The sequence below is a fragment of the Pristiophorus japonicus genome, chromosome 7 (genome assembly GCF_044704955.1).
Source record: "Pristiophorus japonicus isolate sPriJap1 chromosome 7, sPriJap1.hap1, whole genome shotgun sequence".
NCBI lineage: Eukaryota > Metazoa > Chordata > Chondrichthyes > Pristiophoridae > Pristiophorus > Pristiophorus japonicus.
Window position 1 is genome coordinate 250094803 of NC_091983.1, and position 18803 is coordinate 250113605.

The 18803-nt window shown below is 44.2% G+C and overlaps 1 protein-coding gene across 1 annotated transcript in view; it reads left to right on the forward strand.

Moving 5' to 3' along the window:
• The window catches only part of LOC139266720 (dynein axonemal heavy chain 6-like), a 199542-nt gene extending 181079 nt beyond the window's left edge, over positions 1–18463 (forward strand). The window contains exon 9 of the mRNA XM_070884305.1: positions 18278–18463. Coding sequence (XP_070740406.1) covers positions 18278–18463 — 186 coding nt within the window. The remainder of the gene's footprint in view (positions 1–18277) is intronic.
• The last annotated feature ends 340 nt before the right edge of the window (positions 18464–18803 follow it).

Sequence of the window (18803 nt, forward strand, 5' to 3'; positions counted from 1 at the left end):
ATACTGGTTAATAATCCAGCTTACTGCATCACACTGATACTGGGTAATACTCCAGCTTATTGCACTACACTGATACGGGTTAATACTCCAGCTTACTGCGTCACACTGATACTGGTTAATACTCCAGCTTACTGCATGATACTGATACTGGTTAACACTCCAGCTTACTTCATCATACTAATACTGATTAATCCTCCAGCTTACTGCATCATAGTGATACTGGTTAATACTCCAGCTTCCTGCATCACACTGATACTGGTTAATCCTCCAGCTTACTGCATCATAGTGATACTCGTTAATACTCCAGCTGGCTGCATCACACTGATACTGTTTAATACTCCAGCTGACTGCATCATACTGATACTGATTAATCCTCCAACTTCCTGCATCACACTGATACTGGTTAATACTCAAGCATACTGCGTCACACTGATACTGGTTAATACTCCAGCTTACTGCATCATACTGATACTGGTTAACACTCCAGCACACTGCGTCACACTGATACTGGTTAATACTCCAGTTTACTGCATGATACTGATACTGGTTTACAGTCCAGCTTACTGCATCACACTGATACCAGATTGACTTCAGCTTTCAGCATCACAGTGATACTGGTTATTACTCCAGCTGACTGCATCATACTGATACTGGTTAATACTCCAGCTTACTGCATCATACTGATACTGGTTATACCTCCAGCTTACTGCATCATAGTGATACTGGTTAATACTCCAGCTGGCTGCATCACAATTATACTGGTTATTACTCCTGTTTACTGCATCATACTGATACTGGTTAATACTCCAGCTTACTGCATCATAGCGATACTCATTAATGCTCCAGTTTACTGCATCATACTGATACTGGTTAATACTCCAGTTTACTGCATCATAGTGATACTGGTTAATACTCCAGCTTACTGCATCATACTGATACTGGTTATACCTCCAGCTTACTGCATCAAAGTGATACTGGTTAATACTCCAGCTGACTGCATCATACTGACACTGGTTATTACTCCAGCTTACTGCACCACACTGATACTGGTTAATCCTCCAGCTTACTGCGTCACACTGATACTGGTTAACACTCCAGCTTACTGCATGATACTGATACTGGTTAATACTCCAGCTTATTGCATCACACTGATACTGATTAATCCTCCAGCTTACTGCATCATAGTGATACTGGTTAATACTCCAGCTTACTGCATCACAGTGATACTCGTTAATACTCCAGCATTCTGCATCATACTGATTCTGGTTAATACTCCAGCTTACTGCATCACACTGATACTGGTTAATCCTCCAGCTTACTGCATCATAGTGATACTGGTTAATACTCCAGCTGGCTGCATCACAATGATACTGGTTAATACTCCAGCTGACTGCATCATACTGATACTGGTTAATACTCCAGCTTACTGCATCATAGTGATACTGGTTAATACTCCAGCTTACTGCATCATACTGATACTGGTTAATACTCCAGCTTACTGCATCACACTGATACTGGTTAATCCTCCAGCTTACTGCATCACACTGATACTGGTTAATACTCCAGCTTACTGCATCATAGTGATACAGGTTAATCCTCCAGCTTACTGCGTCACACTGATACTGGTTAATACTCCAGCTTACTGCATCATAGTGATACTGGTTAATACTTAAGCTGACTGCATCATACTGATACTGGTTATTACTCCAGCTTACTGCATCATACTGATAATGGATAATACTCCAGCTTACTGCATCACACTGATACTGATTAATCCTCCAGCTTACTGCATCATAGTGATACCGGTTAATACTCCAGTTTACTGCATCATAGTGACACTGGTTAATACTCTAGCTTACTGCATCATACTGATACTGATTAATACTCCAACTTACTGCATCATAGTGATACTGGTTAATACTGCAGCTTACTGCGTCACGCCGATACTGGTTAATACTCCAGCTTACTGCATCACAACGATACTGGTTAATACTCCAGCTGACTGCATCATAGTAATACTGGTTAATACTCCAGCTTACTGCATCACACTGATACTGATTAATACTCCAGCTTACTGCATCCTAGTGATACTGGTTAATACCCCAGCTTACTGCATCATAGTGACACTGGTTAATACTCTAGCTTACTGCATCACACTGATACTGATTAATACTCCAACTTACTGCATCAGACCTCTACTGGTTAATACGCCAGCTTACTGCATCATAGTGATACTGGTTCATACTCCTGCTTACTGCATCCCACTGATACTGGTTAATACTCCAGCTTACTGCATCATAGTGATACAGGTTAATCCTCCAGCTTACTGCGTCACACTGATACTGGTTAATACTCCAGCTTACTGCATCATAGTGATACTGGTTAATACTTAAGCTGACTGCATCATACTGATACTGGTTATTACTCCAGCTTACTGCATCATACTGATAATGGATAATACTCCAGCTTAATGCATCATAGTGATACTCGTTAATACTCCAGATTACTGCATCACAACGATACTGGTCAATACTCCAGCTGACTGCATCATAGTAATACTGGTTAATACTCCAGCTTACTGCATCACACTGATACTGGTTAATCCTCCATCTTACTGCTTCACACTGATACTGGTTAATAATCCAGCTTACTGCATGATACTGATACTGGTTAATACTCCAGCTTACTGCTTCACACTGATACTGGTTATTAATCCAGCTCACTGCATGATACTGATACTGGTTAATACTCCAGCTTATTGCATCACACTGATACTGATTAATCCTCCAGCTTACTGCATCATAGTGATACTGGTTAATACTCCAGCTTACTGCATCATAGTGATACTCGTTAATACTCCAGCATTCTGCATCATACTGATTCTGGTTAATACTCCAGTTTACTGCATCACACTGATACTGGTTAATCCTCCAGCTTACTGCATCATAGTGATACTGGTTAATACTCCAGCTGGCTGCATCACAATGATACTGGTTAATACTCCAGCTGACTGCATCATACTGACACTGGTTAATAGCCCAGCTTACTGCATCATACTGATACTGGTTAATACTCCAGCTTACTGCATCACACTGATACTGGTTAATCCTCCAACTTACTGCATCACACTGATACTGGTTAATACTCCAGCTTACTGCATCATAGTGATACTGGTTAATACTCCAGCTTACTGCATCACACTGACACTGGTTAATACTCCAGCTGACTGCATCATAGTGATACTGGTTAATACTCCAGCTTACTGCATCACACTTATACTGATTAATATTCCAGCTTACTGCATCATAGTGATACTGGTTAATCCTCCAGCTTACTGCGTCACACTGATACTGGTTAATACTCCAGCTTACTGCATCATAGTGATACTGGTTCATACTTAAGCTGACTGCATCATACTGATACTGGTTATTACTCCAGCTTACTGCATCATACTGATAATGGTTAATACTCCAGCTTACTGCATCATAGTGATACTCGTTAATGCTCCAGATTACTGCATCACAACGATACTGGTTAATACTCCAGCTGACTGCATCATAGTAATACTGGTTAATACTCCAGCTTACTGCATCACACTGATACTGATTAATACTCCAGCTTACTGCATCATAGTGATACTGGTTAATCCTCCATCTTACTGCTTCACACTGATACTGGTTAATAATCCAGCTTACTGCATGATACTGATACTGGTTAATACTCCAGCTTACTGCATCCTAGTGATACCGGTTAATACTCCAGTTTACTGCATCATAGTGACACTGGTTAATACTCTAGCTTACTGCATCGTACTGATACTGATTAATACTCCAACTTACTGCATCATAGTGATACTGGTTCATACTGCAGCTTACTGCGTCACGCCGATACTGGTTAATACTCCAGCTGACTGCATCATAGTAATACTGGTTAATACTCCAGCTTACTGCATCACACTGATACTGATTAATACTGCAGCTTACTGCATCATAGTGATACTGGTTAATCCTCCATCTTACTGCTTCACACTGATACTGGTTAATAATCCATCTTACTGCTTCACACTGATACTGGTTAATAATCCAGCTTACTGCATGATACTGATACTGATTAATACTCCAACTTACTGCATCATAGTGATACTGGTTAATACTGCAGCTTACTGCGTCACGCCGATACTGGTTAATACTCCAGCTTACTGCATCATAGTGATACTGGTTAATACTCCAGCTTACTGCATCACAACGATACTGGTTAATACTCCAGCTGACTGCATCATAGTAATACTGGTTAATACTCCAGCTTACTGCATCACACTGATACTGATTAATCCTCCAGCTTACTGCATCATAGTGATACCGGTTAATACTCCAGTTTACTGCATCATAGTGACACTGGTTAATACTCTAGCTTACTGCATCGTACTGATACTGATTAATACTCCAACTTACTGCATCATAGTGATACTGGTTAATACTGCAGCTTACTGCGTCACGCCGATACTGGTTAATACTCCAGCTTACTGCATCACAACGATACTGGTTAATACTCCAGCTGATTGCATCATAGTAATACTGGTTAATACTCCAGCTTACTGCATCACACTGATACTTATTAATACTCCAGCTTACTGCATCCTAGTGATACTGGTTAATACTCCAGCTTACTGCATCACACTGATACTGATTAATACTCCAACTTACTGCATCATAGTGATACTGGTTCATACTCCTGCTTACTGCATCCCACTGATACTGGTTAATGCTCCAGCTTACTGCATGATACTGATACTGGTTTACAGTCCAGCTTACTGCATCACACTGATACTGATTAATACTCCAACTTACTGCATCATAGTGATACTGGTTCATACTCCTGCTTACTGCATCCTAGTGATACTGGTTAATACTCCAGCTTACTGCATCATAGTGATACTAAGCAATCCTCCAGCTTACTGCATCATACTGATACTGATTAATACTCCAGCTTACTGCATCATAGTGACACTGGTTAATACTCTAGCTTACTGCATCACACTGATACTGATTAATACTCCAACTTACTGCATCAGACCTCTACTGGTTAATACTCCAGCTTACTGCATCATAGTGATACTGGTTCATACTCCTGCTTACTGCATCCCACTGATACTGGTTAATGCTCCAGCTTACTGCATGATACTGATACTGGTTAATACTCCAGCTTATTGCATCACACTGATACTGATTAATCCTCCAGCTTACTGCATCATAGTGATACTGGTTAATCCTCCAGCTTACTGCATCATAGTGATACTCGTTAATACTCCAGCATTCTGCATCATACTGATTCTGGTTAATACTCCAGCTTACTGCATCACACTGATACTGGTTAATCCTCCAGCTTACTGCATCATAGTGATACTGGTTAATACTCCAGCTGGCTGCATCACAATGATACTGGTTAATACTCCAGCTGACTGCATCATACTGATACTGGTTAATACTCCAGCTTACTGCATCATAGTGATACTGGTTAATACCCCAGCTTACTGCATCATACTGATACTGGTTAATACTCCAGCTTACTGCATCACACTGATACTGGTTAATCCTCCAGCTTACTGCATCACACTGATACTGGTTAATACTCCAGCTTACTGCATCATAGTGATACTGGTTAATACTCCAGCTTACTGCATCATCGTGATACTGGTTAATACTCCAGCTTACTGCATCATAGTGATACTGGTTAATCCACCAGCTTACTGCGTCACACTGATACTGGTTAATACTCCAGCTTACTGCATCATAGTGATACTGGTTCATACTTAAGCTGACTGCATCATACTGATACTGGTTAATACTCCAGCTTACTGCATCATAGTGATACTGGTTAATACTCCAGCTTACTGCATCATACTGATACTGGTTAATACTCCAGCTTACTGCATCACACTGATACTGGTTAATCCTCCAGCTTACTGCATCACACTGTTACTGGTTAATACTCCAGCTTACTGCATCATAGTGATACAGGTTAATCCTCCAGCTTACTGCGTCACACTGATACTGGTTAATACTCCAGCTTACTGCATCATAGTGATACTGGTTAATACTTAAGCTGACTGCATCATACTGATACTGGTTATTACTCCAGCTTACTGCATCATACTGATAATGGATAATACTCCAGCTTAATGCATCATAGTGATACTCGTTAATACTCCAGATTACTGCATCACAACGATACTGGTCAATACTCCAGCTGACTGCATCATAGTAATACTGGTTAATACTCCAGCTTACTGCATCACACTGATACTGGTTAATCCTCCATTTTACTGCTTCACACTGATACTGGTTAATAATCCAGCTTACTGCATGATACTGATACTGGTTAATACTCCAGCTTATTGCATCACACTGATACTGATTAATCCTCCAGCTTACTGCATCATAGTGATACTGGTTAATACTCCAGCTTACTGCATCATAGTGATACTCGTTAATACTCCAGCATTCTGCATCATACTGATTCTGGTTAATACTCCAGTTTACTGCATCACACTGATACTGGTTAATCCTCCAGCTTACTGCATCATAGTGATACTGGTTAATACTCCAGCTGGCTGCATCACAATGATACTGGTTAATACTCCAGCTGACTGCATCATACTGATACTGGTTAATACCCCAGCTTACTGCATCATACTGATACTGGTTAATACTCCAGCTTACTGCATCACACTGATACTGGTTAATCCTCCAGCTTACTGCATCACACTGATACTGGTTAATACTCCAGCTTACTGCATCATAGTGATACTGGTTAATACTCCAGCTTACTGCATCACACTGACACTGGTTAATAATCCAGCTGACTGCATCATCGTGATACTGGTTAATACTCCAGCTTACTGCATCACACTGATACTGATTAATACTCCATCTTACTGCATCATAGTGATACTGGTTAATCCTCCAGCTTACTGCGTCACACTGATACTGGTTAATACTCCAGCTTACTGCATCATAGTGATACTGGTTCATACTTAAGCTGACTGCATCATACTGATACTGGTTATTACTCCAGCTTACTGCATCATACTGATAATGGTTAATACTCCAGCTTACTGCATCATAGTGATACTCGTTAATACTCCAGATTACTGCATCACAACGATACTGGTTTATACTCCAGCTGACTGCATCATAGTAATACTGGTTAATACTCCAGCTTACTGCATCACACTGATACTGATTAATACTCCAGCTTACTGCATCATAGTGATACTGGTTAATCCTCCATCTTACTGCTTCACACTGATACTGGTTAATAATCCAGCTTACTGCATGATACTGATACTGGTTAATACTCCAGCTTACTGCATCATAGTGATACCGGTTAATACTCCAGTTTACTGCATCATAGTGACACTGGTTAATACTCTAGCTTACTGCATCGTACTGATACTGATTAATACTCCAACTTACTGCATCATAGTGATACTGGTTCATACTGCAGCTTACTGCGTCACGCCGATACTGGTTAATACTCCAGCTGACTGCATCATAGTAATACTGGTTAATACTCCAGCTTACTGCATCACACTGATACTGATTAATACTGCAGCTTACTGCATCATAGTGATACTGGTTAATCCTCCATCTTACTGCTTCACACTGATACTGGTTAATAATCCAGCTTACTGCATGATACTGATACTGGTTAATACTCCAGCTTACTGCATCATAGTGATACCGGTTAATACTCCAGTTTACTGCATCATAGTGACACTGGTTAATACTCTGGCTTCCTGCATCGTACTGATACTGATTAATACTCCAACTTACTGCATCATAGTGATACTGGTTAATACTGCAGCTTACTGCGTCACGCCGATACTGGTTAATACTCCAGCTTACTGCATCATAGTGATACTGGTTAATACTCCAGCTTACTGCATCACAACGATACTGGTTAATACTCCAGCTGACTGCATCATAGTAATACTGGTTAATACTCCAGCTTACTGCATCACACTGATACTGATTAATACTCCAGCTTACTGCATCATAGTGATACTGGTTAATACTCCAGCTTACTGCATCATAGTGATACTAAGCAATCCTCCAGCTTACTGCATCATACTGATACTGATTAATACTCCAGCTTACTGCATCATAGTGACACTGGTTACTACTCTAGCTTACTGCATCACACTGATACTGATTAATACTGCAACTTACTGCATCAGACCGATACTGGTTAATACTCCAGCTTACTGCATCATAGTGATACTGGTTCATACTCCTGCTTACTGCATCACACTGATACTGGTTAATACTCCAGCTTGCTGCATCACACTGATACTGATTAATACTCCAGTTTACTGCATCATAGTGATGCTGGTTAATACTCCAGCTTACTGCATCATAGTGATACTGGTTAATACTCCAGCTTACTGCATCATACTGATACTGGTTAACACTCCAGCTTACTGCATCATACTAATACTGATTAATCCTCCAGCTGACTGCATCATACTGATACTGGTTAATACTCCAGCTTACTGCATCATAGTGATACTGGTTAATACTCCAGCTTACTGCATCATACTGATACTGGTTAATACTCCAGCTTACTGCATCACACTGATACTGGTTAATACTCCAGCTTACTGCATCATAGTGATACTGGTTAATACTCCAGCTAACTGCATCATACTGATACTGGTTATTACTCCAGCTTACTGCATCATACTGATACTGGTTAATACTCCAGCTTACTGCATCATAGTGATACTGGTTAATACTCCAGCTTACTGCATCACACTGATACTGATTAATACTCCAGCTTACTGCATCATAGTGATCCTGGTTAATCCTCCAGCTTACTGCGTCACACTGATACTGGTTAATACTCCAGCTTACTGCATGATACTGATAATAGTTAGTACTCCAGCTTACTGCATCACACTGACACTGGTTAATACTCCAGCTTACTGCATCATAGTGATACCGGTTAATACTCCAGTTTACTGCATCATAGTGACACTGGTTAATACTCTAGCTTACTGCATCGTACTGATACTGATTAATACTCCAACTTACTGCATCATAGTGATACTGGTTAATACTGCAGCTTACTGCGTCACGCCGATACTGGTTAATACTCCAGCTTACTGCATCATAGTGATACTGGTTAATACTCCAGCTTACTGCATCACAACGATACTGGTTAATACTCCAGCTGACTGCATCATAGTAATACTGGTTAATACTCCAGCTTACTGCATCACACTGATACTGATTAATACTCCAGCTTACTGCATCATAGTGACACTGGTTAATACTCTAGCTTACTGCATCACACTGATACTGATTAATACTGCAACTTACTGCATCAGACCGATACTGGTTAATACTCCAGCTTACTGCATCATAGTGATACTGGTTCATACTCCTGCTTACTGCATCACACTGATACTGGTTAATGCTCCAGCTTACTGCATCATAGTGATACTGGTTAATACTCCAGCTTACTACAGCATAGTGATACTGGTTAATACTCCAGCTTAATGCATCATGCTGATACTGGTTAATACTCCAGCTTACTGCATCACACTGATACTGATTAATACTCCAGCTTACTGCATCATAGTGATGCTGGTTAATACTCCAGCTTACTGCATCATAGTGATACTGGTTAATACTCCAGCTTACTGCATCATACTGATGCTGGTTAATCCTCCAGCTTACTGCATCACACTGATACTGGTTAATACTCCAGCTTACTGCATCATAGTGATACTGGTTAATCCTCCAGCTTACTGCATCACACTGATACTGGTTAATACTCCAGCTTACTGCATCATAGTGATACTGGTTAATACTCCAGCTAACTGCATCATACTGATACTGGTTATTACTCCAGCTTACTGCATCATACTGATACTGGTTAATACTCCAGCTTACTGCATCATAGTGATACTGGTTAATACTCCAGCTTACTGCATCACACTGATACTGATTAATACTCCAGCTTACTGCATGATACTGATAATAGTTAGTACTCCAGCTTACTGCATCAAAGTGATACTGGTTAATACTCCAGCTTACTGCATCATAGTGATACCGGTTAATACTCCAGTTTACTGCATCATAGTGACACTGGTTAATACTCTAGCTTACTGCATGGTACTGATACTGATTAATACTCCAACTTACTGCATCATAGTGATACTGGTTAATACTGCAGCTTACTGCGTCACGCCGATACTGGTTAATACTCCAGCTTACTGCATCATAGTGATACTGGTTAATACTCCAGCTTACTGCATCACAACGATACTGGTTAATACTCCAGCTGACTGCATCATAGTAATACTGGTTAATACTCCAGCTTACTGCATCACACTGATACTGATTAATACTCCAGCTTACTGCATCTTAGTGATACTGGTTAATACTCCAGCTTACTGCATCATAGTGATACTAAGCAATCCTCCAGCTTACTGCATCATACTGATACTGATTAATACTCCAGCTTACTGCATCATAGTGACACTGGTTAATACTCTAGCTTACTGCATCACACTGATACTGATTAATACTGCAACTTACTGCATCAGACCGATACTGGTTAATACTCCAGCTTACTGCATCATAGTGATACTGGTTCATACTCCTGCTTACTGCATCACACTGATACTGGTTAATGCTCCAGCTTACTGCATCATAGTGATACTGGTTAATACTCCAGCTTACTACAGCATAGTGATACTGGTTAATACTCCAGCTTAATGCATCATGCTGATACTGGTTAATACTCCAGCTTGCTGCATCACACTGATACTGATTAATACTCCAGCTTACTGCATCATAGTGATGCTGGTTAATACTCCAGCTTACTGCATCATAGTGATACTGGTTAATACTCCAGCTTACTGCATCATACTGATACTGGTTAACACTCCAGCTTACTGCATCATACTAATACTGATTAATCCTCCAGCTGACTGCATCATACTGATACTGGTTAATACTCCAGCTTACTGCATCATAGTGATACTGGTTAATACTCCAGCTTACTGCATCATACTGATACTGGTTAATACTCCAGCTTACTGCATCACACTGATACTGGTTAATCCTCCAGCTTACTGCATCACACTGATACTGGTTAATACTCCAGTTTACTGCATCATAGTGATACTGGTTAATCCTCCAGCTTACTGCATCACACTGATACTGGTTAATACTCCAGCTTACTGCATCATAGTGATACTGGTTAATACTCCAGCTAACTGCATCATACTGATACTGGTTATTACTCCAGCTTACTGCATCATACTGATACTGGTTAATACTCCAGCTTACTGCATCATAGTGATACTGGTTAATACTCCAGCTTACTGCATCACACTGATACTGATTAATACTCCAGCTTACTGCATCATAGTGATACTGGTTAATCCTCCAGCTTACTGCGTCACACTGATACTGGTTAATACTCCAGCTTACTGCATGATACTGATAATAGTTAGTACTCCAGCTTACTGCATCACACTGATACTGGTTAATACTCCAGCTTACTGCATCATAATGATACTGGTTAATACTCCAGCTTACTACAGCATAGTGATACTGGTTAATACTCCAGCTTACTGCATCATACTGATACTGGTTAATACTCCAGCTTACTGCATCAGACATACTGGTTAATACTCCAGCTTACTGCATCATACTGATACTGATTAATACTCCAGCTGACTGCACATCTGTCTATAACTTCAGTCTTCTTCCCTTGTGTCATGTATGTAACCATCATGCAACGGCAATCCTCATGTAACTGTAACCTTCATGCAACTCCTGTACACTGAAGTTATACCCTCGAAATGCACACCCTGATGACAGCGGGTGAATTTGTGGGAGACACTCCTCACCTGGGCTTCCAGGTATAAAAGGGGATGTCCCAACCAGGGTCAGCACTCCTTGGTCCTGGGAATAAAGGTTACGATCAGATAGTGACTGTGTCTGCCTCGTGTGCTTTTGTAGTACGATGCAGGGACACCACATTTGGCGATGAGAAACGGGAATCACCGAACCACGAGGATGGCCACCGGTAGCACAGAGGAACGTTACTGTGTGGGTGAGGACTGGGATGACTTCGTGGAAAGACTCCAGCAGAGCTTTGTCACAAAGGACTGGCTGGGAGCGACAGCGCCTGACAAGCGGAGGGCGCATCTACTGACCAGCTGCGGACCACACATCTGCTCGCACCCCAAAGGCCAGCGGACAAGTCCTTTGAAAATCTCAGCCAGCTGATCAGTGAGTATCTCAAGCCGGCGAGTAGCGTACACAAGGCCCGGCACTGGTTCTACACACACCGGCGTCGGGAGGGACAATACATCTCGGACTTCGTTGCGGACCTGTGGCTCTTGGCCAGTCTCTAAGTTCACAGATGCCTGCAGGTGGGGAGATGTTAAGGGATTTCTTCATCGAGGGCATTGGTCATGCCGGGATTTTCAGGAAGCTCATAGGGGCCAAGGACTTGACTTTAGAAGGGGCGGCGTTGATAGCTCAGACCTTCATGGCAGTGGAAGAAGAGACCAAGCTAATTTACGCGCACAGCCCTGGTCCCAACGTGGCGATGGACCAGGGAGTTAACATGGTGAACGCGGCTAGGGACCCCGCAGGCCGGCAAGGGCATTTCGAAACCACCCAGGCAGCAACAGCCTCTAGGGTGGGCCCGCAACAGGGACAATGGAAAGGGGATCGGCAATTCACGCCATCACGAGGAACAATGCGTCCTGCGATGGGACCATTAACACCCACCATCAGTGTGCTTAGAAACAACCAAATGGGCAATCAGAGAGGAATGCCTGGTAACAGTCCTTTTGTTAACAACAATCTCAGCTCATGCTGGAGGTGCGGGGGTAGACATACTGCGAAAAGCTGCAGGTTCCAGCAATATACCTGTAGGATTTGTAACGTCAGTGGACACTTGGCCAAGATGTGCAAAAAGGCTGTAGCGAGGCTAATCTGCGAGACAGTGGAACCAGACCAGGGGTCTGCAATGCAGGATGATGCCTGGGGAAAAGCCATGGATGCTGAAGTTCAGCGGGTTCACGTGGCTGACGTCCACAGGTCATACACTAAAACGCCACCCATGATGATGAAAGTTTTATTGAATAGCATCCTGGTGCGCATGGAGCTGGATATAGGAGCAAGCCAGTCACTTATGAGCGCCCAACAATTTGAGAGACGATGGCCACACAGAGCTAGCAGGCCCAAACTGGAACGTATTGAGACGCAGCTATGGACGTACACCAAAGAGATCATCCCAGTGCTAGGCAGTGCAAACTTGGTGGTAACACATAATGGATCACAGAACCGGCTGCCACTCTGGATCGTCCCGGGAAATGGCCCCACGCTCCTGGGGAGGAGTTGGCTAGCCGAGATAAATTGGAAATGGGGGTATGTGCACGCCATTTCATCTGTGGAGCGAAATTAATGCTCACAGGTCCTACAAAAATTCGGGTCACTGTTTCAACCCGGTGTCGGAATGTTCAAGGGCACTAAAGTAGTGATACGCATCACTCCAGATGCCAGACCAGTGCACTACAAAGCCAGAGCGGTGCCGTATGTGATGCGTGAGAAAATTGAAAGTGAATTGGACAGGCTGCTCAGAGAGGGCATAATTTCAGCCGTTGAATTCAGCGACTGGGCAAGTCCCATCGTTCCTGCCCTTACAGCAGATGGCTCGGTCAGGATTTGTGGCGACTACAAAGCCACCATCAACCGAGTATCGCTGCAAGACCAATACCCACTCCCGAGAGCGGAGGACCTTTTTGCCACGCTGGCAGGTGGCAAGCTGTTCACGAAGCTGGACCTCACTTCGGCCTACATGACTCAGGAACTGGCTGAAGAATCCAAGCTTCTGACCACCATCACGACGCACAAGGGATTATTTATCTACAACAGGTGTCCGTTTGGCATTCGTTCGGCGGCAGCTATCTTTCAGCGGAACATGGAAAGCTTGCTCAAATCCATTCCTGGAACAATCGTATTCCAATACGGCATCCTTATAACGGGTTGAGACAACGAGGAACACCTCCACAACCTGGAGGAGGTGCTACGCCGATTGGACCGGGTAGGCTTGTGGCTGAAAAAGGCCAAGTGTGTGTTTTTGGCCCCAGAGGTCAAGTTTTTGGGCAGGAGGGTTGCCGCAGACGGGATCCGGCCCACTGAATCAAAAACTTTCTGCCGAACTGAAGCACATTGTTGGAGCCGTTACACATGCTCCTGCGTAAAGGTTGTGAATGGCTTTGGGGGGACTGTCAAGAACGGGCTTTCAATAAGGTAAGGAACCTGCTGTGTTCTAACAAACTTTGTATGACCCGTGTAAAAAACTGGTTTTAACATGCAATGCATCGTCCTACGGGGCTGGGTGTGTGTTGCAGCAGGGTAATGATGACGGCCGACTCCAACCGGTGGCTTACGCCTCCAGGTCACTCTCCCAGGCAGAGCGTGGATACGGCATGGTCGAAAAGGAAGCACTCGCTTGTGTGTACCGTGTGAAAAAGATGCACCAGTACCTTTTCGGTAGACGGTTCGAGCTAGAGACGGACCACAAGCCGTTAACATCCCTGTTGTCCGACAGCAAGGCTGTCAATGCCAATGCGTCAGCTCGCATACAGCGATGGGCTCTCACGCTGACTGCGTATGACTACACCATACGGCACCGGCCAGGCACCGAAAATTGCGCTGACGTGCTCAGCAGGCTCCCACTGGCCATCACCGAAGGGGCAGCGGAGCAAAGCGCTGAGATGGTCATAGCCGTTGAGGCTTTTGACACCGCAGGCTCCCCCATCACAGCCCGCCAGATTAAACTCTGGACCAAGAGACCCCCTCCTATGCATGATAAAGAAATGTGTCCTGACTGGGGATTGGGTGCCCACACACAGGGCATGCCCCGAGGAGGTCAGACCGTTTCACAGACGGATGGATGAGCTTCCCATCCAAGCCGACTGCCTGCTATGGGGCAGCCGGGTAGTCATGCTCCAGAAAGGCAGGGAAGTGTTCATCAGGGAACTCCACAGTGAGCACCCTGGCATCGTGTTAATGAAGGCCATTGCCCGGTAACATGTATGGTGGCCGGGGATTGACTCAGACCTGGAACACTGGGTTCGCAGGTGCACGTGTGCCCAGCTGGGCAATGCCCCCAGGGAGGCCCCACTCAGCCCGTGGCCTTGGCCCACCAGACCATGGTCACATATTCACGTGGACTATGCGGGCCCATTCATGGGGAAAATGTTCCTGATCGTTGTCGATGTATACTCGAAATGGATCGATGCATCATATTAAACTCGAGCACGGCATCCATCACTGTGGAGATTACGTACGGTTTTCGTGACCCACGGCTTGCCGGACATCCAAGTCAGCGACAATGGCCCGTGTTTCACCAGCCATGAATTTCAGGAGTTTATGTTGGCCAATGGTATCTATCACATCTGGACAGCGCCGTTCAAGCCGGCCTCCAATGGCCAGGCGGAACGTGATGTCTAAGTCATAAAACAGGGCATGCTACACATCCAAGGACCCTCCCTTCAGTACCGCCTATCGCGCCTCCGCACTCGCTCACTGGAGTCCCGCCAGCGGAACTCCTCATGAAACGCACGCTTGAAACGCGGCTGTCCTTCATTCGCCCAGCCCTGGCAGACTTGGTGAGGGCAAGCACCAGTCCCAAACCGAGTTCCATGATCAAAACTCAAGGGGGAGGTTTATAGAAATGGATGACCCGGTATTTGTTCTTAACCATGCTTTGGGACCCAAGTGGCTTGAGGGCACTGTAATTGGCAAAGAAGGGAATAGGGTCATAGTGGTCAGACTAAACAATGGGCAGATATGCCGTAAACACTTGGACCAAGTAAAGAAAAGGTTCAACATAGACACGGAGGAACCTGAAGAAGAGCATGAGATGTCACCCATACCACTGCCAGTGGATGAGCAATGAGAACAATCCACAGCATGCACAGTCCCTGCGGCCAGCCCGGACAGGCCGGAATCACCTCAGGTGACAGAGACGCATGCCGAGGCTCAGCCACCAGACCCACAACTGCGGCACTCCACGAGAGAGCGTCGACCACCCGATAGACTTAACCTTTGACACAAAAAGACGTAAGGGGAGAGGTGATGTCATGTATGTAACCATCATGCAACGGCAAACTTCATGTAACTGTAACCTTCATGCAACTCCTGTACACTGTACCCTAGAAATGCACACCCTGACCACAGTGGGTGAAATTGTGGGAGACACTTCTCACCTGAGTTTCCAGGTATAAAAGGGGAGATCCCACCCAGGGTCAGCACTCCTTGGTCCTGGGAATAAAGGTTAAGGTCACGTAGTGACTGTGTCTGCAGTACATGCCTCGTGTGAATTTGTAGTACGGTGCAGGGACACCACATCTTGTTTGATGCAGTTCCACTTCATTTTCCTTCTTACTCCTAACTGAGTGGTTTCCCTGATATGTTTGTGTGTATATATACACATGTGTGTATTTGTGTTGGAGTGTGTGTATACATGGTGTATATGTATGTGTGTATGCACATTATGCGTATGAGTATGTGTGTATATACATGTGTGTGTGTCTGGGTGTTTCTATCGAGAAAGCAGGAATGGGGTACTGAAGTTGAATGTTCAGCCATGAACTCATTGAATGGCGGTGCAGGCTAGAAGGGCCGAATGGCCTACTCCTGCACCTATTTTCTATGTTTTCTATGTTTCTATATATGCACCTGTTTTTTTTTTCCTTTTAATTCAGCAACTCTCGACAGAAAGTTCGTTTGCAAAAAAAATTATGAACTTTTACGTTAATCCTAAATTGAACTTTGATACAAAATCTACAATAGTGTGTGAAAGTTTCCACTGAATAAAATCTCCAATTAGAAAGAGCTTCCTGACAATTCTTACTGACATGCACATTACACACAGTGGCCCCTCCATTATCTACCAGAAAGAAGGGGAATGGGAATTGGTGGGGAATCTGTGTCCCCAAATGTTGCCCCTCCCGTCTGGGCACGGGAATGGAGACAAGTCCAGACCAAAACACTTACTGTACCTTTATAAGGAGCGGCGTGTGGCCCAGGGAGCAGCGTGGAGGCATGCCACTGCAAGGTCCAACGCGAGCTGGTGCAGGAGGGCAACGGCAGCAAAGGCCAAGTCGGTGATTGGAGCGTGGGCAGATGCAACAGGAGCGGCGAGAGACTGTGGAGGGACGTGATCGGGGCCCAGGGGAGGCATGAGTTCAGGGCCAGGGACCCAGGGGCAGCACGGGCCAGCCCACACTGCGATCTGTGTACGCACTAGGTCCGTGCAGCAGATATGGTCTCCAGTCGTCTTGGGTAATCCTTGCCACTGGACCAAGACCTAGCTCTGTCAAGCCCGTGTGGTGGCTGGTGTACAACGGCCACCCCATGTTAAAAAAAAATCCACGCGCAGGCATCTTCCACCCTTCAGGATGTAGTTTGGGTGCTTCATTCGAACCACCTGGGAACTTATCCTTTTTTTTTGACGTGGAAGCAAGTCATCTTCGTTTCGAGGGACCGCCTATGATGCACCTGTGTGTGAGTACGTGTGTATATACACACGTGTGTGTGTCTGTGGGTATATACGTGTTTGTGAGTTATCATCATAGGCGATCCCTTGAAACGAGGATGACTTACTTCCACGCCGAAAAGGGATGAGTTCCCAGGTGTTTCAATGAAGGACCTAATATTCTAGATCCCGAACTGCATCTTGAAGGGTGGAAGATGCCTGTGCGTGAATTTTTTTAACGTGGGGTGGCCGTTGCACACCAGCCACCACACGGGCTTGACAGAGCGAGGTCTTGGTCCAGTGGCAAGGATTAACCAAGACAACTGGAGACCAGCTCTGCTGCACGGACCTAGCACATATGACGTAAAATCATATTTGCATTTGTGAGTGCATCTATGTGTGTATACAAGTGTGTGTGTGTGTATATACGTGTGTGTATATATACAAGTATGTGTGTGTGTGTGTGTGTGTATACAAGTATGTGTGTGTGTGTGTGTGTATACAAGTATGTGTGTGTGTGTGTGTGTGTGTATACAAGTATGTGTGTGTGAGTGTATACAAGTGTGTGTGTCTACAAGTGTGTGTGTATACAAGTGTGTGTGTGTGTGTATACACAAGTGTGTGTGTGAGTGCAGAGAGGTTGGTGAGGAGGAGACTGCTCTTTTTTTAAGGTGGATCTGTCCTGTTTCTGCAGGTGACACAGGGCCTGCTCCAGGCTAATGAAACGGACATTGTCTCGAAAGAGCAGATACTAATGCTGTTTGCACACGAGGTTACCAGAGTTTTCCACGATCGGCTCAGTGATGTGAAAGACAGGCAGATGTTTTACACTTTCCTCTCAGATGATCTCCACAACTATTTCAAGGTAACAGAAGGGTAATACAGTAGATGCAATTTATCTCGAGTTTCAAAAGGCCTTTGATAAGGGGCCACATAATAGACCAGTGAATAAGGTCAGAGAATGCAGAATTGGGGGACATGTATCAGAATGGATCGCTAGCTGGCTGCAAGACAGAAAGCAGAGAGTAGGGGTAAAAGGTAGCTATTCACAGTGGCAGAAGGTGGGCAGTGGGGTCCCACAAGGAGCAGTACTCCTTTGTTGTTCACAATTTATATTAACGGTTAGGACTTTGGAATCAAAAACACAATTTTTTAATTTACGGATGACACCAATTGGGGGGGTAGTTAATATTGAGGAAGACTGCAACAAATTACACGAA